At 33.5% G+C, this 23,844-nt stretch overlaps 2 protein-coding genes across 2 annotated transcripts; both read right to left on the reverse strand.

Moving 5' to 3' along the window:
- Positions 1 to 580: 580 nt before the first annotated feature.
- LOC18441285 (pentatricopeptide repeat-containing protein At1g71420) lies at positions 581 to 3,779 on the reverse strand. The gene is made up of 2 exons (XM_088852043.1): positions 2,560 to 3,779; positions 581 to 1,912 (listed from the first exon to the last, which is right to left on the reverse strand). Exons 1-2 carry the CDS (start codon positions 3,468 to 3,470, stop codon positions 658 to 660), a joined length of 2,166 nt encoding a protein of 721 aa, XP_088708169.1. The 5' UTR covers positions 3,471 to 3,779; the 3' UTR covers positions 581 to 657.
- An 11,522-nt stretch (positions 3,780 to 15,301) lies between these two features.
- Positions 15,302 to 23,506, reverse strand: LOC148779675 (uncharacterized). Its single transcript, XM_088852044.1, has 2 exons — positions 22,862 to 23,506; positions 15,302 to 15,887 (listed from the first exon to the last, which is right to left on the reverse strand). The coding sequence occupies exons 1-2, from the start codon at positions 23,440 to 23,442 to the stop codon at positions 15,440 to 15,442; spliced, it is 1,029 nt and encodes a 342-aa protein (XP_088708170.1). The 5' UTR covers positions 23,443 to 23,506; the 3' UTR covers positions 15,302 to 15,439.
- Between the last annotated feature and the right edge of the window lie 338 nt (positions 23,507 to 23,844).

The raw sequence follows: 23,844 nt of genomic DNA on the forward strand, positions 1-23,844 counted from the left end.
TCCATGTTTCTAAAAAATGGTATTCCAAAATACCTTCATTTTTGTTTTAAAAATAAACTAATATTATGCACGTGCAACTTTGATTTAGTTATAATTGAATAAATTTTCATTTTACAATAGCATTTTTTAAAAAGGCATCATTGGGTTATTAAGTTGTTTTTAATTGAATAAGAATGATTAATAATATTTATGGTAACTATTTTTACCAAATACTATTAGTTGATATAAAATATAAAATTTTAATTATTTGTTATTAAATTTACATATTTATCACTATACGATTAAAATAGAATAAATAATATTTAATTCAAATATTAATAATTAACTATGTAATTATTTACATGATGTTTCCCCTGCAAATCACATTAGCAAACAATAGAAATATCATAATAAATCAAACCAAAACCTTTAAATTTTCACTACAATAATTCAAAAAAAAACTTTAAAATTTTTATTCTAAATCTAATGCTCTAGTATATATGGATCTAAAATAGCTAAAAAGTGTATATGCAAAAAATAAAGCTTGACTTCTCTGTTGATTATTAACGACATTTACCCAATTATTCATGCCATCAAAAAATAAATAAAAAATAGTGAGCCACTTTTTCTGAATTAAAGGTCAATGTCACAAATAATACACCTAATTATAACAAAGAACTACCAATAATCCCTGCAAGAGCAAAATCCATCCTTGAAATGGTGGAACCGGTTCGCATCCCTCACCACCATCTCCCTCCCGAAACACCCTGATGCCACCTTAAATGCATTGTGACAATCCACACAAATCCTAAGGTTCTTCATTATCCTCAATTCCACGCCCTCTCGAGTGAACATAAGGCCAAAGGCCATGGCCAATTTCTCACTGTGCCTAAGCACCCGTTCTTCCTTGTGCTCCTCTCCCTCCTCGTATAAAACCACACTTGTATTGGGCAAATACCCAGCTTCCTTAATCCTCGCCACCACTCTCTCTAACTCAACCCTTATCCCCTCCCACTGCGGGTGGCCAGTATCCCCTGATGTGAACCAATGCACCCTATGTCCTACGTCTATCCAACTCACTCCGATCTCTTTCTTAACACCTACAAAGCTCATTTTCTTTCTTAAACTCGCAGACTCACTCCAACTACCCCCTTCTGCATATATATTGCACATAAGCACATATCCCATAGAGCTTTGAGGCTTGAGCTCGATGAGTTTCTTAGCCACACTCTCTCCTATCTGAGCGTCTCGATGGACCCGACAAGCACCCAAGAGTGAACTCCATATCACCGAATCAGCTTTAAAAGGCATCTCTTCGATCAAAGTCACCGCCTCTCTGACTAGGCCCGCACGCCCCAATATGTCCACCATGCATGCGTAGTGATTAAGTTGCCTGGAAATGTTATAGGTCTTTACCATGACTTCAAACACACAACAACCCTCATTGACCATCCCTGCATGGCTACAAGCTGAGAGCAAGCCCACAAAGGTGATCTCATCAGGTCTAATACCATTACCAACCATTTGTTCGAAGAGACTCAGGGCCTCGGCTCCTTGTCCATGTAGTGCATAGGCCTTGATCATCGAGTTATATGAGATGGTATCTCGGGTTTGCATCAACGAGAAGGCATGTTTTGCAAAGTTGATGTTGCCACCACGTGCATATGTGTGGATGAGAGCATTGTTGAGGGCCACATTGTAGTCAAGACCTGCTTTAATGACTTGTGCATGCACTGCTTGTGCATGGCCTATGTTGGCGATTGTTGTGCACGCCTTTAGGGCGGCACTGTACGTAAAGGAGTCAGGCTGGAAGTGGATGTAGAGCTGTTGGAAGAGGCGGAGTGCCTCTTCAGGGTCTTGGTCAGCGAGTGTGGTGATGATCCCAGTCCAACACATGATGTCCATGGAAGGAATCCCAAAGAAGAGCCTGTATGTGAAACCGTAAAGGGCCAATTTCAGGAAGTAAATAGCTACAATGTTTTTAAAAGTTTTAACTACAATCAGATTTTCTCGAGTAAAATTAAGAAAATCAGAAGGGGTTGAAAACAGGAAATGTTTTTGAAGTCATTGAAAATTAAAAAAGAATAATAAATAAACTTGTTTTTCCACTTGAGTTATACATTTTACGCTTCTGTATTATGTATTTCTAGTAATGTATAACTTGCATCTTTTCAGAATTATACAACTTCTGTTTCTTTTCTAAAATAAAACTTGTGAGTAGTGAATTGTACTAAATGCAAGTGTGTTTTATTGTATAACATGGCAAAATCCACCATATGTTCCCCATGATAGCAATTGGAGATAAATCCTCCCAGGGAAGTGTCTGTTACTAGGAACTACATTTACATTCTCCATGGCGTAAGATGAACCATAAACCACTCTCCTATGGTATACATCCCCTGATATTTACACTCAAATTTCATGGTTCCTTTTTGTTAAGGCACAAAAATAGAAAATGTGATTTAAAATTATCATATACTAGAAATATTAGCAATAATACTCTAAAACTATTTCATTTATTTCTCAAAAGAGAAAAAAAGAAAAGAAAAAAAGGGAATATTTATGAGTCCATGCCTATAGGATTCCTCAGTGCACCCATGGCTTGCATATGCCTTCATCACCGTTGTGGCCACCTCAGCCTCCTCCATAAATCCACCTTTCACTGAAAGACAATGCAATTGCTGAACAATCCAAACACTCTCCAACACTGAACATGAAGTCAGAACACTAACCATTGTAGCACGATCACATCCAACCCCACATTTACGCATCCTCGAAAACAATTCAATTGCCCCCACATCACAACCATTCCATACGCAAGCACCAATCATTGAATTCCACGACACCAAATTCTGACACCCCATCGTCCAAAACACCATCATCGCATTGTCTAAAGCATTCTGACACCTTGAATACATAGTAACAAGTGCATTGCCCACACAGACATGAGCATCAAGTGAGATTTTTATAGCTAATCCATGGACTTGACGACCAAAATATGCATTCTTTAGAGCAGAGATTGAGCTCAGCACACTACCAAGTGTGAATTCATTGGGTTTTTCATCACATTGCCTATACATGAGAGAGAAGAGATTGAGGCTATCGTGATGCATAAATGCGTGGTCGTAGCCTGAGATTAGAGAGGTCCAAGAGACTATGTTTCTTTTAGGCATTTTGTCGAACACTTTGCGCGCGGTTCTTAAAAGGCCACATCGCGCATACATGTTGATGAGGTGATTGGAGACGATAAGGTCGTTTATAGAGAGAAATAGCCACCTTTTGTGGAGAGCGGCGCCGAAGAGTGGGAACTTGAGATTGGCGCAGGCTTGGAAGAGAGCAGAGTAAGTCTGGAGGTGGTGGGTGGTTGGAGAATCTAAGAGAGAGAAAGATTGGAAGAGAGAGAGTGCTTGGCTTAGAAGATCCTGTTTGCATAGGCTGATGATCTTGGAGGAAGTGGTGGGCTGGAAGTTGATGTGGGGAGTTGAAGGCATGCCAGCCTATGCGCATTGCTCCCCTCTCTCTCTCTCTCTCTCTCTCTCTCTCTAAGCTATAGTATCACTTGCCCATCACATTTCTGGTCAGTAGCCCACTTCTTTTCTATGTCAAACGGCAATGCTTTTCAAATTTCGTCTCTCTCATACTCTCTGTGTAAATTTCACTGGACATGTTCTTGTTACCTGGTGACTTAAAATAGGGTGTGGTTTTTGACCTTAAGCAATTGAATTAAGGCGCATCATCTCAAAATCTATAAAAAAAATTCTTAGAATTACCTCAAAATCTATTTTCGAGGAGTAATTTCATACAATGTTGCAGAGTAATATAATGCAATAATCTTCAAAAATTTTGTTAGAGATATTTGTTTGATCTAAAATTTAAAATATACTCTTTTCATTATAACGAACAATAAAAAAATAAATAAAAAAAAAGCCACTTTGAAAGTATATTTTAGCTCAATTAACATAGGCGGTCCATTTTGATAAGATGCTTAGATTTAGGCCATAGAAGGATATTTTAGTTTCAAACTTTTTTAGATGGCTTTCTTATCTTTAGATGAACAATGTTAAAAAAGAAAAAAATGCTTTTCAGTTTGAAAAAGCTAAAATCTTGAAATTCACCAAATGAATGGTCTAGATTTGTTATTGGAGGGGAATCGTTTTGCCTATATATAGGATTCAAATTGAACTTTTGTGTTTTTGGGATTTGATTATTGAGATGAATAGAGTATATGCGTAAAATTTTGAGTCACACAAATCCCACAAATATGGTTTTCTAAAAGTGTGGTTCCATTATACTATAATACAACCATTGCATTATATCCCTGCCTAGATAATGTATTGCAAGATGCACTATTTCTACGATTCAAATTTTTTTTTTTCATATTCATACATCTCGATGTTGAGATGATCAGTTAAAAGTTTTCTCAACATTAAAATAACCTTTTTTGATGGACTTTTTAAGTGAATCAATAATTCTACATTTTAAGGTTGCAACCTTATATAAACTTTACTACTACGTTAAGCTTAAGAGGGGCGAGCATTATCGATTTCATTGACGGTTTGACTTTTAATGCGGACACAAAAGCATGGTTTCCCGGCTTGGAGTTGGTCCGATCTCATTGTATAGTGGTAACGGATGTTATAAATGAAAGAAAAAATTATATACATATCCGTTATATTTTACGTTATTACGGATGTATCAAATAGTTTATGTTATTACATGTATGTCTGTTTTTTACTTTTTATAATGTAATTTTTTTAAAAAGACGATTTTACTCATTTTCAAATGTTGAATAACCGAATTGGAGGCTTTTTCTGATGTTCAACATCCGAAAATAAGCCGAAAGTTTAACTTTCACATTCCCATTTCGGGTGTTGAACATCTGGATTGAAGGGTTTTTCGGACGTTGAACATCCGAAATATGTTTCGGATGTTAGACATTCGAAAATGTCATATTTTCGGATGTTCAACATTCGGAAATATGACTTTAAATTTCCAGAAAGTCTTTGGAATTTCGCAGTCATTTTCGGATGATGAACATCTAAAAATATGACATTTTCGGATGTCCAACATCCGAAACTATTTTTAGATATTCAACATCCGAAAGTGTTATATTTTCGGACATCTAACATCCGAAACCATTTTCACAAGGAATATAAATTCGGATGTTCAACATCCGAAAATGGGAATGTGAACGTTAAACTTTCGGCCTATTTTCTGATGTTGAACATCCGAAAAACCCTCCAATTCGATTGTTCAACATCTGAAAAATTGTAAAGTCATCTTTCTAAAAAAATTGGGTTATAAACAGACATACATATAATAACAGAAACTCTTTGGTAAATCCGTAATAATGCAAAGTATTATGGATATTTATGTAATTTTCTCTAAAGGAAAATACCATCTTTTACAAAAGGGTGTGGTTTCTATAAGGTTGCGACCTTAAACAATCTAATTAAGGCGCACCTCCAAAGTTTATCATAATATATAATGTTGGTGTAAAAAAGCATTAGGATTATCTTCAAATCTATTTTTATATCTAATTGTAAAATTTTAAACTCCAAAAATGGTTAAATTCAAGTAGACATATAAACATGTGAAAATTATGAAAATGGACGGTCTAGATAATGTGCTGCAAGATGCACTATTTTTTGTACTCAAAATCTTTTTTCTTTCATATTCTTACATCTCGATGTCGACATGATCAATTAGAGGATTTTTCAATGTTAAAACAACATTTTCCAATGGATTTTTGAGGTGCATATGTAATTCTACATTTTAAGGTTGCAACCTTATATAAACAATCAAATTAAGGTGCTCGTCAAAATTTTCATTAGAAGACATTGTTTTGATGCTTAAATATCTTCAAATTAATTTCATTAGAAGATGTTGTTTTGATGCTTTAATATCATTAAATTAATCATCTCAACCTCAAGATGCATTGACATAGGAAAAAATTGATTTCAAGTTTTAAAATAGTACATCTTTGTAATGAATTTTTGGACCGTCAATTTTCAAGATTTTTAAATTTTTAAAAATCTGCTCGATCTACACTATATTTGAAGCTTTAAATTTTATAATTAGAGATGAAAGTATATTTTAAGTCTATCACAAAGATTTAAAGTATTTAAACCATATTTCTCGACACTTTGAGGGTGTGCTCTACTTTGATTGTTTAGAGCCTCGGATCTATAAAAGCCACACCCTTTAGAAAAGGGAAAACAAATAAAAGGGTGGTAAGGTGTGAGGGGGCAAAGCTAAATGGAAAAAGAAAAGGGAAAATTAAGTCAATATCCATTTTAGTTTATGTTATTACTAAAATAACGAATATTTTTTGTTATTATTGATATGTCGGTTTTTTGGACTTCATAACAATTTTTTTTAAAAAGTATGAAACTACCTATTTTTAGCTTTTCAAAAACCGAAATCAAGCCAATTTGAAAAGCTAAAAATTTTAAAATTTTGGTTGTTCAATAACCAAAATTTTTTTCTCCCCCAAAACTGACGAGTTTTAGGCCAAAAACCAGAGCTCCACCTTCGTCAGTCTACTCTTCAAAACCCCATAACCCCACAACCATGGTCTCTTTGATTAGCAAAGATGGTTTCAGATAGAGGTTTCATGTAGAGAGGGGGTGTCTGATTGAGAGAGGGGGTTTTAGAGCAAGAGAGGGTTTTAGAGAGATAGAGAAGGGCTTGCCAATTAGTATAGATGGTTTGAGAGAGAGAAGTTTGAGAGGGGGTCTCTGATTGAGAGAGGGGATTTGAGAGAATGAGGGTTTCAATGAGCAACGATGGTTTCAAAGAGAGAGGTTTTAGGGAGAGCGGGGGTCTTTGATTAAGGAGGGGGGTTTGAGATAGAGGGTTTCAAATACATAGAGAAGACTCTCCGATTAGCAGAGATGGTTTCAGAAAGAGGTTTCATGGAGATGGGGTCTTTGATTGAAAAAGTGGGGTTTGAGAGAGAGAGGGTTTCAGAGAGATAGAGAAGGGGTTTCAGAGAGATGGAGAGATAGAGAGAGAGAGAATAAGCAATGGATCCACAAGAGAGAGATTTTTTCATTATTCAAAAACCGAAATTAACCTGACTTCGGTTTTTGAAAAACCGAAAATGGATAGTTTCGATTTTTTTTAAAAAAATTGTTATGAAGTTCAAAAAATGAACATATCAATAATAATGGAAAGTATTCAGTATTTTAGTAATAATGGAAACTAAAACAGATATTTATATAATTTTCTCAAAAAGAAAAGTTGATACTCACAGGCAAATATTAAGATAATATTGTACCGGTGGAGGTTTTTGAAAACTAATGCCTAAAGAGTTTTTACTCCCGTTGGAGTACACTATCCATTTACTATATTGGGCAAAACACATGCTAGAATAATTTCTAGATCACAAATTTTGGGGATGTATCTGTACAACCTATAGACTAATCTCAATTTAAAAAAAATTATGAAATAAACTCTCTATGCACTAGAAAAAATTAATACTTCAAGATTGAATCCCATCCACTAGATCAAAGTATTAGAAAACTCAAAATTCAAGTATTATTATTTTTAAGCAATCATCTAATAACTTTTATGTGGTTCTCAATTTTAGACTCAACAAAAATCTTCCTAAATAGGTATTTTGGGCAAGGGAGTAGATGTATAATATACTCCTGTAGAAACATAGTATACTTGCTATGATATGGAGGTATTATAAGTATCTAGGCTGTTCAAATGTACAAACAACTTTCGAATCGGCCAAAATACGTGAAAACTATGTGTTTGAGTGGTTTGGAAAATATTTTAAATAGCCTGAACACTCCATTTTTTTAAAAATTTTTTGTGTAAGCATTTAAAAGTTTGAAAGACCAACCCAAGCACTTTACTTTTCTTTTTCTTTTTTTTTCGTTTTTCGTTTTTCGTTTTTCGTTTTTCGTTTTTCGTTTTTTTTTTTCTTTTTTCTTTTTAGTAGAGGGTTTAAAAGCTGGAGGTTCGAACTAACCAAACATGGCTTCATTTTTTTTTTTGTTGGTTCAAGGCTTTTGAAAGTTGGGCTTCAGAAGCACCTAGCTTTCTGGTGGTTTGGGCGTCCAAATGCTTAGTGTTCATTCAATATCTTAAGATGTTTTCACCGCTATTAAGAAAATGGTGCAGTTGGCATGCGGATGCAGCGCTATTAAGAAAAGGATGCAGTTGGCATAAGGATGTGCAAGGATGCAGTTGGCATAAGGATGTGCACCTTCAAATTTTATCATGGGATATGATTTTGATGTAAAATGTTCTTAGGATTATTTTAAAATCTATTTTTATATGTACTTATAAAATTTTAACTTTAAAAAAATAGTTAAAACAAGTAGATCTATAAACATATGAAAATCTTTAAAATGGACGGTGTAGATAATATGTTGTAAAATGTACTATTTCATGGTCATACATCTCGATGTTAAGATCATCAATCAAAGAGTTTTTCAACATTAAAACTACTTTTTTTGATGGATTTTTGAGGTGCATCCATAGTTCTACATTATAAGGTTGCATTCTTATATAAACTTTTTCTTAAAGAAAAGCTGAAAGTTTGACTACTATTAAGTATGGACGAGGTTTCTATATGGCCTAGATTCTATAAAAACAAAATAAACCCTCATCTCAAATCCTTATCCAGCGAGCTCTTTCAGCAACGGAAATCTTCATAATGGCTCTAAAATCATTTTCGAACACCTACAATGAAATTCGAAACTTGACAAATGATGTAGATCATGCGGATCTATGACCACTTATTTTTAGGGAGAAATGGACGATCCAGATAATTTGTTACAATATACACTATTTTTATAACTTAAAATCCTTTTTTTTAAACAACCATAATGTTCAAGCCAAGTTGATTGATGTCTAAAGGTTTTCTATGAAAGAAAGACCTATGTGATATTTTGCTAGGGAATACAATTTTTTTTTTTTAATCATAATAATCACCCCTTTTTTTATTTTTGCAAAAAGATCACTTAAAGATGGTCTTATTACAATCGATAAATATTTCAAAATAGGACAACAATAAAATAAAATTCAACCTCTTGATGCTATCAATTCAACCTATTACTATACTTGAGAATATAAAATAAAAGAGCAAGAAAGTAAAAGAGAAGATGCCGGAGATTACCTCAACTGGGCTTATTATACCCTATACCGACTCACCACATCCAATGGTGCGGGATCAGTGGTTTAGCTTCAATCTCGAATCGGGAAAGCTAATTTCGATCAAACTAGGTAACTACCCTTAGATCTCTACAAAACCCTAACCCCCAAAAAATAACTCTAGGCTGCCCTTTGATTTCTTACCCTAGTTTCTTCTTAGGTCTAGACAGGAGAGAGAAGGTTAGAGAGAGAAAGCCTGAGAGGAGAGAGAGAGGGGTGGTCCTTCAAGAGGAGAGAGAGATAGTTTATGAGAGAGAGGTTTTGGGAGAGAGAGAGGTGTGTAGAGATGGGTAAGAGCACCCCTATTTATAGTGAAATTTAGGTCTAGGGTTTCTTTAGGGTTTCTCATAATTTACCTCTTTCTTGAGATTGAATATGGACCGTTGATCAAGACGACTTGTGGGGTGAGAGATCTTAGCCATCCATTCTATAGATGGGCCATCAACATTATGGAACGTGCATGAACCATTATCTCCCTTTCCTTAAACCATTTTCCCATTAATATATTTAAATAAATTAAATCTATTAAAGATATAGTGCATACCATAAATTGCATATTCCATCTCATATTTTCCATAAGAATATTTCAATAATATCAAGTCAAGATATTCATTCAATAATCAAGATAAGATATGGTCAATATTTTCTAATCAATATTTGACCATATGCTACAAGATATAGTTACCATAATTAATAAACTTGAACACAAAGCAACAAGAGAAGGTATCCAACGGTGGGGCGTGGCACCCATGTATGGTATGGGGGGCCCCACCTAATACCCACATGGTAGGCCCATGTGCACTATGGGCCCCCCATGTATTTTTTAATAAATATTTTAAAATTAAACAAAATGAATTTTAAACATTATAACTTTGTAAATTAATAACTTCATTTTTATAAGTCCAAAAATAAGAAATAAAATATCAAATGACATATAAAATTTCAAATAATAAATCTAAAATAATTTAATAATAAAATGAACACAATTCAATTAATAATGGGAAGTTGATCCAAATGGTTCAGGAATTCTATCAACGATCACAGGGTACTCCACCTTCAACTTTGGACTACAGACAACACTTGCTTTATCAAATCAACCCAGTGTTTCCCATAACCCACAGTCCAAGCAGGGGCTTATTAGCGGGTCTCCAAAGTCTAGCTGATAAGCCAAGGGGTCGCAATCCCAGTTTGTGGATTACAGGTCCTCCCCTAGAGACGAGTCAAAGTCACCACGACCTGAGGCGACCACAGCTCTATGGTGTATGGGGATATCTCTCGCACATGCATACGTTTTACTCAAAGGTGGATATCTAGCTTTTCCGAACGATCTATCGATATACATGCCATGTGATAGAACATGGATGAGGTTTTGACCCCCGTCTCAATAGGCCTACCATCACACACAAGGGTTACATAGTCCTTCGGCTCACTCATCCAGGCATAAGCTCCAACCTCATCTAGGGCTAACCTAAAACTTTTACAGTAGGTTGCTTGGGAAAGTTGGATAGTCTTCTCTCTCCTGTTTCTTATTATTTTGATGCCCAACAGAAATGAAGCTTCTCCAAGGTCCTTCATATCGAAGTGTTATGCAAAAGAATTTTTCGTCTCTACTACTAGTGCAATTGAGCTACTAACAATTAGTATATCATTCACATATAACGATATAAAAACCACATAACTCCCACTGACCTTTTGATATATGCAGTCATCCTTATTATTTATGGAGAACCTTGCAAGAACAAGGGTATCCTAGAATTTTATATACCACTGTCGCGATGTTTGTTTCAGGCCATAAAGGGATTTATTAAGTTTGCAGACTAGGTTCTCTTTTCTTTTGTCCTCAAATCCCTCAGGTTGGATCATGTAAATATCTTCTTCTAAATCCCTAGTTAGAAAGGTTGTTTTGACATCCATTTGATGAACCTCAAAGTCAAAATGGGCTGCTATAGCTATAAGGATTCTGATGGATGAAAATTTGGCAACAAGGGAAAATGTTTTCTCATAATCTATCCCTTCTTTCTGGGTGAAACTCTTTGCAATCAACCTAGCTTTATATTTTTCTATTTTCCTTTCAGAGTTTAACTTTTTCTTCAAAATCCACTTACAACCAATGGCCTTATGCTTTTGAGGTAAATGTATTAATTCTCATATATGGTTTGGAAGCATACTCATCTTTCATAGCTTCTACTCAGTATTCCATTTCAGGATTGGTCAAGGCTTCACTATAAGTTTTAAGTTCGAAATCTATTTCTTCCCCAACCCTATCAAAGTGTTCTCCAAGGTAGACAAAATGTTATAGGTAAAAAGGTGGTCTACTGACTCGGATACTTCGTCTTGGTTCAGGTAAAAGTTCACTTTCTATAGGGAGTTCAGGATCATGTTGGATTGGTTTGGAAGTTTCAGGTTCAGGGTTTCGAATTACATCCTTATTTTGGGTCGCCTCATAAAAGTTGGCTTGTTTTCCACTTACCATTGCTTCAAGGAACTCTTCCTCAAAGAAGTGAGCATCACGACTATCAATAACCACACCTGTTTCAAGGTTGTAGAATCGATACCCCTTATCATGATTTGGGTAACCAATGAAATGGATTTGATAGTTTTGAGTCGTAATTTGGTTCTATTTTGATGTGGGATAAGGACATGGGCTGAGCAACCCCAAACTTTCAAGTGTTTAAGGGAAGGAGTATGACATGTGAAAATTTCGTGAGGAGTAAGTGGGGCAGCTTTTGTGGGAGTCCGGTTAAGGATGTAACATGCTGTTAATACGGCTTCTCACTCCAAGGAGAGATTTGCATGCCCCATCATACTCTTTACCATTTCCACTAATTTCCTATTCCTTCTCTCAGCTACACCATTTTGTTCAGAAGTATAAGATATGGTGTACTGATGGATGATCCCATTTTCAATGCACAATTCTTTGAAAAGGTCAGATGAATATTCCCCTCCTCTATCGGTTCTAAGGACTTTAATTTTCATGTTGGTTTGATTCTCTACTTGGGCCGTATATTCTTTGAATTGTTTTAAGGCTTCTGATTTTGCATGAAAAATGTACACAAGAGAGGTGTGTAGAGATGGGGGAGAGTACCCCTATTTATAGTGAAATTTAGATCTAAAATTTCTTTAGGATTTCTCATAATTTGCCTATTTCTTGAGATTGAATATGGACCGTTGATCAAGATGACTTGTGGGGTGAGAGATCTGAGCCATCCATTCCATAGATAGAACATCAATATTATGGAAGGTGCATGAACCATTACCTCCCTTTCCTTAAACTATTTTCCCATTAATATATTTAAATAAATTAAATCCATTAAAGATATAGTGCATACCATAAATTGCATATTCCATCTCATATTTTCCATAAGAATATTTCAATAATATCAAGTCAAGATATTCCTTCAATAATCAAGATAAGGGTGGGGTGTGCCGCTCATGTATGGTATGTGGGGCCCCACCTAATAGCCACATGGTGGGGCCATGTGCACTATGGGCCTCCCATGTATTTTTTAATAAATACTTTAAAATTAAACAAAATGAATTTTAAAACATTATAACTTTGTAAATTAATAACTTCATTTTTATAAGTCCAAAAATAAGAAATAAAATATCAAATGACTTATAAAAATTCAAATAATAAATCTAAAATAATTTAATAATAAAATGAATAAAATTAAATTAATATAATGAGAGGTGGATCTATATGGTTCATGGGGTACTCCACCTTCAACTGTGGACTATAGCCCACACTTGCTTTATCAAACCGACTCAGTGTTTCCCATGACCCACAGTCCAAGTAGGGGCATATTAGCGGGTCACCAAAGTCTAGCCAATAAACAAAGGGGTCGCAATCCCAGTTTGTGGATTACAGGTCATTCTCTAGAGACGAGTCAAGATCATCACGACCTGATGCAACCACAGCTCTATGGTGTATAGGGGTATCTCTCGCACATGCATACGCTTCACCCAAAGGCGGATATCTGGCTTTTCCGAACGATCTATCGATATGCATGCCGTGTGATGGAACATGGATGAGGTTTTGGCCCCTGTCTCAGTAGGCCTACTATCACACACAAGGGTCACACAGTCCCTCGGCTCACTCATTTAGGCATAAGCTTCGCCTCATCAAGGGCTAACCAAAAACCCTTCTCAGTTAATTTTTTATGCTCAGGTACCTTGGGTTTTCCAACGGACTGGCCTAAATCATCAAGCACAGTTCGGTATCAGTAAATATCATTTGCTCATTATGGTCCTCAAGGGATTACACTCCCACTGAGTTTATGTTCCATTAATAAATGTTTTTTATTACATACTCATAAAGCTTTTAAAGACCACATAAACCCAACATTCTAATGCTTCAATTGCAACTTTTCATAAGTTAGGTGAGGCTTTACTTATTTTGATTGGGCTGGAGCCCTATCAAACCATTTTCCATTAAGTATACTGCTTGTGATTTAGATATACCTAGGTAAAAAAAAAACACTTTTAACTTTGGCTTTCATGGACGCAAAAGTCTTCTACAGCGTCTTTGATAGCATTCTCAAGTACTGTTTCGTAGATAAGGCCACTATTATACTTCCTTTTTCATGGAATTGTAGGCTCACTAACACCTCAAGGGAGAAAATTTATACAAGGTGTCAATCTTGTACTACTCATGTAAGGCGAACCTCAAAGACTCATGGAATAAGTGTATTTCAATGCTAGAAACCCACAAATTGATGATCACATCCTCGAGATTTATGGATATGAAAGAAATGGATTTCAAGCCATGAAAATAATCTATCTTGTAATGCATTATATGGAATGTTCATTTTCAAAATTTCCAAGTGTTTGTATAGATGCTCCATCTACCTAACTTTTTAAGCTTTCAATTTCATAATTGTTGGTGAAAATAGATTTTCACTCCAGCGCACAGCTTTTGAGCTGCAGAATGGTATCTTTTGACACATTTAAAGGTATCCCTTATTGTACTTGTTTAAGGTTGGTGCCTCATACAAACTACATCCTGTACTAAGAGGTTGTTTGGATACCTAAAAATTTATTATAGAGAAATAGATTACTAGGAAATATAGCTAAACTTTGTTCCCTCATCTCAAGGTATTATCTCAAGAAACCTTTATACTTATCCCTTTTTCTGATCCTTCCTTCCTTTTTCGATTTAATCAAATTGATGGGAGTCCTACACACATATATATACATGTTTTTAATAAAAAAATATCTATTTTTAAATGTTTGAATGGTTATTTTCTCCCCACATCAGATTTCAAAGATTACTCCTTATATATTCTAATCAATATAGAGAATAGTATTGGTAGTGTTACCTGACTCAGCAGTTTCCACTCGAACTCACCCTATGGGTGAGGGTTAACCTGAGTTGTGTGTAAAACTCGGGTACAAAACAAATTTTCAAAAGAAATCCAAAGCATTATAAAATATGTGAGTATGTTGTATATTTTTTTTGTTTATATGATTTTGAATGTTTTTGGCATAGATTAGTGAGTATGTTTTTTCCATAATCCCTATTTTTGTATTTTCCTTTTTTTGAATTTTTAAAATACCCCAACTATATATCAATGTTTTAAAATCAAAATTTCCATTATTTTTTAAAAATATTTGGATTTTTTTAAGGTTGTTTTTTTGTTTTATTTTACTTTAATAGATTTTTTTAATTGTCATATTTTTTAATTTTTTTAAAAATTGAAGGACGTTTTGCACAAGACTCAAGGAGTTCACTCGAACTCCGCCGAGTAACTAGCCTTGGCCAGGGGTTGAGTCCCTTGATTGAGGCGAGAATCTAAATATTGGTAGTGGCAAACAACCTTTGAATGCAATTCATGAAGCGTTCCATGAATTTGCGTGATGTGAGCCTACACAAATCGCAACATTTGAACTAAACATGATAAAGGTTTTTGATGCATGCAAATATTTTTTGATAAAGGTTTTTGATGCATACAAATATTTTTTGATAAAGGTTTTTTATGCAAACAAATATTTTTTTATAAAGGTTTTTGATGCATACAAATATTTTTTGATAAAGGTTTTGATGCATACAAATTTTTTTTGATAAAGGTTTTTGATGCATACAAATATTTTTTGATATAGGTTTTTGATGCATACAAATATTTTTTTTGTTGGAATGGTGATACATAAGTAATGTAATGCTTATATCTCCATTCTCTTATAAAAAGATATTTACAAACTTAATATCCTTGACTTAGGGGACTTGATTCACATTTGGTAAATCCCCTGGAACTTGATTCCTAATATAAATAAAATTTCTTAGGGCTTATATTTAAATTGCCCCTTCCATGTTGTGCCCAAGATGTCTTACTTGACATGTGGGTGTGGCAAACCTTGCTGGATGAAATAGGCTCGAAGGCATAATGTTCATTGGGTCCATGAGTGCCTCTTGCATTGGGAACTGGCTAGCCATAGAGGAGGGGATGGACCCATAAGTTTGTGGGGGCCCCACATGCAGCCTCGAGAGCTCATGGTCCTCATCAAAGATTGGCTTAATTGAGTACTTCTCCTCCTCACTAGCTTCGGTATTGAGATCATTTAGACTCATGTCATGGATGCTTGCGCGTTTCTTCTCTTTCTTTGTTGTCAATGCCTTTTGCCGAATAAAATACTTTTGAGCATGACTCGCTATCTGAGCTGGGGTTCGGGTCTTGACAAATTCTTTGGAGATGCCCTTCCAATTCCCCTTGCCATATTTTTGCAGTCCAATTAGAAAAAGCCTGCCACAAAAGAAAGAACGAGAAAAAAAAAAAAAAAAACAAATTAAAGAAGGGTGCAGGTGGTATACAGATGCATCCGTAGATGCATCCGTAGCTGTAGAAGTAAGGTGCACCTTCAAAATTTATCATGGTATATAATTTTGATGTAAAATGTTATTAGGATTATCTCAAAATCTATTTTTGTATCTAATTATAAAATTTTAAATTTTAAAAATGGTTAAAATCAAGTAGATCTACAAACATATGAAAATCTTGAAAATGGACTGTGTAGATAATATGTTGTAAAATACACTATTTCTTAGACTTAAAACTTTTTTATTTTTCATGGTAATACATCTCGATGTCGAGATGATCAATCAAAAGGCTTTTCAACATTAAAACTACCTTTTCCGGTGGATTTTTTAAGTGGATCCGTAGTTCTACATAATAAAGTTGCATCGTATATAAACTTTTTCCATTAAAGAAAGCCTATCACAATATCATTGTCATTAAAAAAAAAAAAAAAAAGAAGAAGAAGAAGAGAGGAGCTATCACAAAAGCAATTTACAAACTTAATGCAAGCGAGGGGAAACAAAAGAGGAAAAGGTCGCGAGCAGTACGAATCGTGTACAAACAAATTCGAAACTAAATTCAAAGAAAGCTAGATCTATAAGAAATTTGAAACCAAATTCAATGAAGGGAAAATTGTGTTCCTATGGCTGAAAATTGATGAATGAACGGTAAATTGTGCTCCTATGGCTGAAAATTGATGAATGAAGGGTAAATTGTGTTCCTATGGCTGAAAATTGATGAGATTTTCATAAAAAAAATAATAATCATAAAAGTCAAATTTGATCCACCTAAAGTTGTTTTGGATAAAAAAATAGATCTGTATGAGTTCAATCGTTGGAGTTAGGGCTTTAAATAGATTTTGGATAAAATATTGGGAAAAATGGAAATATGGTTTTAAAAAAAAAATCTCTTAAAACCCTTCATTTACCTAAGGGTGTGGTTTGTAAAAGGCTGAGGATCTAAACAATCAAAGTAAAGCGCACCTTCAAACATTGTTGAGGAATGTGGGTTCAATACTGAAAATCTTTGTGATAGCCTTAAAATATATTTTCAACTCTAATTGTAAAATTTTAAATTTAAAGAATAGTGTAAATCGAGCAGATCTATGAAAACTTAACAATCTTGAAAATTGACCGTCCAAAAATGCATTACAATGTACACTATTTCTAAAACTTGAAATCTATTTTTTTTCATGTCCATGCATCTCGATAATATTTACATATCAAGACAACCTTTTCTAGTGAATTTTTTTATCTGCACCCTAATTTGATTATTAGAGCCTCCCACTTAAATAAACTTTTTCGTTTACCTAATAAAGGGAGGCACGGTAAAATGGTGAAAAAAATGTTGGCCCCACTTAAACCTTAAAATGGACTTACAAATACATCCAAAAAAAATTAATGTATTTTTGTATGTTCATATATGCCAAAGTTAAGATTCTTAACCCCCAAAATTTTTAGATCCCACATCCATCTATTTTGGAGGGAAAACTGGTGTAAAATTATAAAAATACATAGATGAAAATGAATCAAACAAAAGCAACCCTAGGTATCTATCTCTAAGAGTCACAAAGTCATGATACATAAACCCTACCCTAATACATAAGCCTTCATGGATAACCTTACTCTAAATCTGCTCTTGCACCATCAATTCAGCCAACTAAAAAGCATAAAAGTAACATAAAAATTAGACCGTTGTATAATTGGATGAACTAAATGAGAAAACCCTAGATCTCGATGAATAAAAATAAGAAACACAAAATAAACACTAACTGCATGGAATGCAGATGCAGAAGTCAGAAACTATCCAATCACTTTTCACAACATTAAATTATAAAAAAGATACCTAGCCCAAGATAAATATGGCCAAAACAAGCACAAGAAACCCTAGATATCAAAGGATAGAACCAAATAACGCCCTAACAAACCCTAATTACTATTGGGTTTATGTGGCCTTTAAAGGCTTTATGAGTGTGTATTGAAACACTTTTATTATAGTGAAACGTAAATTCGGTGGGAGTGTGATCCCTCGAGAACCATACTAAACAAATGATGTTTGCTTATACCGGACTGTACTTATCGATCTAGGCCAGTTGGTTGGAAAACCTAAGGTACTTGGGCATAAAGAATTAAACCGAGGAAGGTTTTGAGTTAGCCCTTGATGAGGTCGGAGTTTATGCCTAGATGAGTGAGCCGAGGGATTGTATGACTCTTGTGTGTGATGGTAGGCCTACTGAGACGGGGGCTAAAACATCATCCATGTTCTATCACACGGCATGCATATTGATGGATCGTTCGGGAAAGTCAGATATCCACCTTTGGGTGAAGCGTATGCATGTGCGAGAGATAACCCTATGCACCATAGAGCTGTGGTCGCATCAGGTCGTGGTTATTGACTCGTCTCTAGGGGAAGACCTGTAATCTACATACTGGGATTGTGACCCCTTGATTCATTGACCTGACTTTGGTGACCCATTAATGAGCCTTTGCTTGGGCTGTGGGTCATGAGAAACACTGGGTCGGTTCAATAAAACTAGTGTGGTCTGTAGTCCACAGTTGAAGGTGGAGTACCCTATTATTACAAATTGAAGTCCTAAAACCATATGGATCGTTTTTCCATCATATTAATTTAATTGTAGTTATTTTATTATTGAAATAATTTTAGTTTTATTATTTGAATTTTTATGAATATCTCAATATTTTAATTATGATTTTTGGTCTTATAAATATATCGTTATTGATTTAACAAAGTTGTAAAAAATTCAAATATATATTAATTCATTTATTTAATTTTAAAACTTTTTATAAAATTTCATGGGGGCCCAAAGTGCACATGGGCCCACCATGTGGCATGTGGGTGGGGGCCCACAGGTGCCACAAAGAGGTGGCACGCCCCACCCTTTGGATTATCTTTAATTGCTTTGTGTTCATGACTTTGAGTTATGGTAACTTTGATTTGTGGCATGTGATCAAATCTTGGAAGGGAAATATTGACTATAATATATTTTGTTTTATAGCAAGTTTGCTTTAAAGGGATACGATCAATTTGAATAAATAGTAAATATTGACCTTATCTTATTTATATTTGAGAATATTTATTTACTTGATAATATTTGACATATCTTTATGGAATATGTGAGATGGATCATGCAATTTTATGGAATGCATGAAATTTATTTTATTTAAATAAATTGATGGGAAAATGGTTTAAAGAAAGAGGGATAATGGTCAAAGCACATTCCATAATGTTGATGGCCCATCTATGAAATGGATGGCTCAGATCTCTTACTCCACAAGTCACTTTGATCAATGGTTTAGATTCAATCTCATGAAAGAGGCAAATTATGAAAAAACCCTAAGAAACCCCAAACCTAAATATCCACTATAAATAGGGGTGCTCTCCTTCCAATCTCTACACACACAACCTCTCTCTCTCTTCTCTCTCTCACCTCTTTCTCTCTCCTAGAAGGGTCATGCTTCTCTCTCCTCTACATTTCTCTCTCTAATTTCTCTCTCCAAAATCCTAAGTAATACTCTCTCTCCTCTCTAGACTTAGGTTAACTTTAAGGGTAGGAAAAATTAGAGGGGGCCTAAGTTATTTTTGGGAGTTGAGGTTTAGTAGAGATTTTAAAGGGTGGTTACCTAGTTTGGTCGAAATTAGCTATCCATATTCGAGACTGAAGCTAGACCATAGATCCCGCGCCATTGGATGTGGTGACTCGGTATAAGGTGTAAAAATCTCGGTTGAGGTAATCTCCGACATATTTTCTTTTATTTGTTTGTTCTTTTATTTTATATTTTCAAGCACAGTATTAGGTTGTATGAATGACATCAAGTAGTTGAGATATGTTTTATTGATGTGTTATTTATTTTTGGAATTTCTATTGTTTGTAATATAACCATCTGTGAGTGATAAATTGTATTTCCCCGACAAAATATCACATAGGTCTTTCTTTCAATTACATGGAATATATGTAAAAACATCATGACACTTGCATAAAGATGGTACAACAAACCCTAATTACATGAAATATATGAAAAATGTTGATGAACTTGCATAAAGATGGTACAACAAACCCTAATTACATGGAATCTATGTAAAAAGATGATAAAACTTGCATAAATATGGTACAAGCAGTGTTTCCAGACTGGATTAAAAGAAAAAAGTAAGAGTATGGGTTTACCTAAAAGACCATATAGTCCTTTGAGCCATTAAAATTATTTATGTTATTAATAAAAGTTTCATTAATTGTAATTTCATAAATTATATGAAATAAACGATATATAAAATATAAATTTGACTTGGATTATGAAACATCAAATCTATTTTGAAGTTTTAATAAATGCATCAATATTTTATTTAAAGATAAAAAATTTCATATAAAAGGCTATATTTTTAACAAATCATAATTAAAATATTATCATTTTATTAGCATAACTTTGAAATACAAACTTTTAAAATATTTAATTAATAAAGAAAACTTAGTTTACTATTAAGTATAAATTAAAATATTTAATAAATTAACTTATTTATAAGGAAAAACATACAATGAGATCATTTATCTTTGGTACAAGTTGGTCACAATTAATCTTGACCTTTGGATGTGAAATTAGTTGACTGCATTTATTCCATTGACCAAGTTCAAACTTCAAAAAAAAATTCTCGAACTTTATGACACACCCAAGTTTTCAAACTTTACATCGAGTGGTTGTCCATAATTGTGACCAAATTATATAAAAGGTAAATGTACTCATTGTATACAATCCTTATATATAATACCCAAAATCAAATTAGTGTTAATGCTATCTTTTATTTTAATGACATTTAAAATTGTGCTTAACATTTTCTAATTTTATGCATAGGTCATATTCTATGCTGACTTTTTTCAGAGAAAACTAATGTCGTTTTAATAAAACTTCTAAAATTTTCTAATTTTTGTGTCAACTAATTTCATTATAATAAAACTTCTAAAATTTTTTAATTTTTGTGTTTGATAAATTCAGAAACATTTTAATAAAGAATGTGGAGATTGCAACCTTATTGGTAGAAATTCTAATTTTTGTGTTTGATAAATTAACCTTGTTTGTAGAAATTCTAATTTTTGTGTTTGATAAATTAAGAAACATTTTAATAAGGGTGCAGTTTGTTAGAGCCTAGGATCTAAACGGCTCTAAATAAACAAATTAGAGCGAAATGTGGTTTCAATACTTAAAATATTTATTTATTAAGTATTTATTTATAAAGATGAAAGCTTCAAAAATAGTGTAGATCAATATAACTATGAATACTTGAAAATATTTAAAATTTACGGTCCGAAAATGCATTATAAAATACATTATTTCCAGAACTAGAAATCTATTTTTCTCTCATGTCCATGCATCTTGAGATCGAGATAATCAATTTGAAGATATTTGGACAGCAAAAGAACCACTTCTAATAAAAATTTTGAGGTAGGTTCAATTTTGATTGTTTAGAGCCTTGCTCTATATAAACTTTTCCCTTTTAATAAAGGATGTGGTTAAAAGTAAATGTTTTCTTTGTATATTTTTCCTAAAATTAATTAAGAAAAAAAAATATATAAAATGCGGTTTTATAATGTAGAAATAATGCACCCATCTAAAATTGATTGAAAAATATTGTTCCAGCGCTGGAAAACCTTCTCGTTGATTATCTCGATTGACAATATCATGTCAATTTCTCTAACATGTTGAACATGTTGTGTGCGAAAGCTCTAAACCCAATCGGTTGATTTTTGACAAAAAAAGTATAAGAAATAAAAGAATCGACAAAAACAATCAATAAGCAACAAAAATAAAGCAAGAAATATTCTATTTCAATTGAAATATATATATATATATATATATATATATATATATATATATATATTTTATAAAATAGTAAATTTAAACTTTTAAATGGAAAGTATTTACTTAGGATTAAAAATGGATTTTTAAATATTAGAAAATTTATATAAGGCTACAACCACAAATGCACCTCAAAAATATGTTGGAAAATATTGTTTTAATGTTGAAAAAACCTCTAATAGAGAAAAATGTTGTTTTAATGTTGAAAAACCCTCTAATGGAGAAAATGTTGTTTTAATGTTGAAAAACCCTCTAATGGAGCAAAATGTTGTTTTAATGTTGAAAAACCCTCTAATGGAGCAAAATGTTGTTTTAATGTTGAAAAGTCAATGTATAATTATGAAAAAACATGGATTTTAAATCCCCTTACAACAATTTACCTAGACCATCCATTTTCAAAATTTTCGTATGTTTATAGATCTACTTGATTTTAAGTATCTTTGGAGTTTAAAATTTTATATTTAGATATAAAAATAGATTTTGAGATAATCGAAAGAATATTTTAAAAGGTGCAATTTGTATAGAGCCTAAGCTCTAAACAATCAAATTAGTGCCAGCCTTCAAATAGTATCGAGAAATACGATTTCAATATTGAAAATCTTTTTGATAGCCTTAAAATATATTTTCATTTTTATTTGTAAAGTTTAAAGCTTTAAAAATAGTGTAGATCGAGAGATCTATGAAAACTTGAAAATCTTAGAAATTGACGGTCTAAAAATACATTATAAAATACACTATTTTTAAATTTTACAATCAATTTTTTTCTCATATCGATTTGAAGATATTTGGGCATCCAAACAACCTCGTCTAGTAAAATTTTTGAGGTAGGCTCGAATTTGATTGTTTAGAGCCTTGGCTCTATATAAACTTTTCCCTATTTTAAATCAAAGTAATTTTTGAGGTAGGCTCGAATTTGATTGTTTAGAGCCTTGGCTCTATATAAACTTTTCCCTATTTTAAATCAAAGTTATACGTTATGATCAAATTTGAAGGTGTTGCAATCTTATGGAAAACACGAAGTAATATATATTTTTAAGAATAGAGTAGAGTGAAACTTACCTGTGCTCGGCTTCAGTCCAACATCCTTTCTTCCTCTCAGATTTAGACTTTGGCGGTTCTGGTCTCGACCCAAGTGATAATCCACACGAACTGCCGGAAAAATTCTCAGGAACATTCTCATGGAAAAGTTTATAAGGATTTCTGGAAGAATCCTTATAAGAGACAAGCTCCACTTTAGCAGAATCTATTCCTTCTATTTCTTTTAGAGCTTTGACAAGATTTTCATAATGCATATAATCATCCATCGCACTTTTTCCAGCCACTATTTTGTGGAATATGTCCGGTAATTGATTACGGATTGCTAAAACCTCCTCGAAAATCTTATTCTTTTGACAGGTCCGCCCATCGGAGACCATCGGACTTTTTCCATCCACTTTTCCTGCTATTTTTTGGAATATTTCCTGGTAACGATCAGCTAGATCCTTGTGGGAAATCGTATTCTCTTGGAAAGTCCGTCCATTGGAGACCATCTCTTCTCCTGCAAGAATTTCTTCCAAAGAGACGATAGACAGAGGATCACGAAAAACAGAGGGAGAAAAAACGAGGAAACAAAACGTGAAAAGTAGAGAAAGAGAACTCATGAAACGTTACAGGTATTCCAAGAATTTAGAGGAAATAATTTTTGACTCACGTCAAATTCTATATTTTTTAGTTTATAATACTTTTTCTGCCTTTAAATAAGTTTCCAGATGCCGCATGGCACGTTATGAAACAAATATCCACAAAACAATAAGGAAGCGGTTATTGTAGGAATTTTGGGTTTATCTTAAAATCAAAGATGTCTATCTAAAAATCTGATATGCACTTTTCGTTAGGATTCGTTACATAATTTTTTTTTTTTTCGTTTTATTTAGTTAGGCCTTATCTTAACCTATTCCCTTTTACTTACTTTAACTCAAACTTAAGTCTATTAGTTATCCAAAATATTTTTATTATCGTTTATCCCAAAAAATGTTAATCACCTCCGAATCTTTGGTTACGAA

This window comes from Amborella trichopoda, chromosome 11, assembly GCF_054954075.1.
Source record: "Amborella trichopoda isolate Santa Cruz 75 chromosome 11, AtrichopodaSantaCruz75HAP2 v2.0, whole genome shotgun sequence".
Taxonomy (NCBI): Eukaryota; Viridiplantae; Streptophyta; class Magnoliopsida; order Amborellales; family Amborellaceae; genus Amborella; species Amborella trichopoda.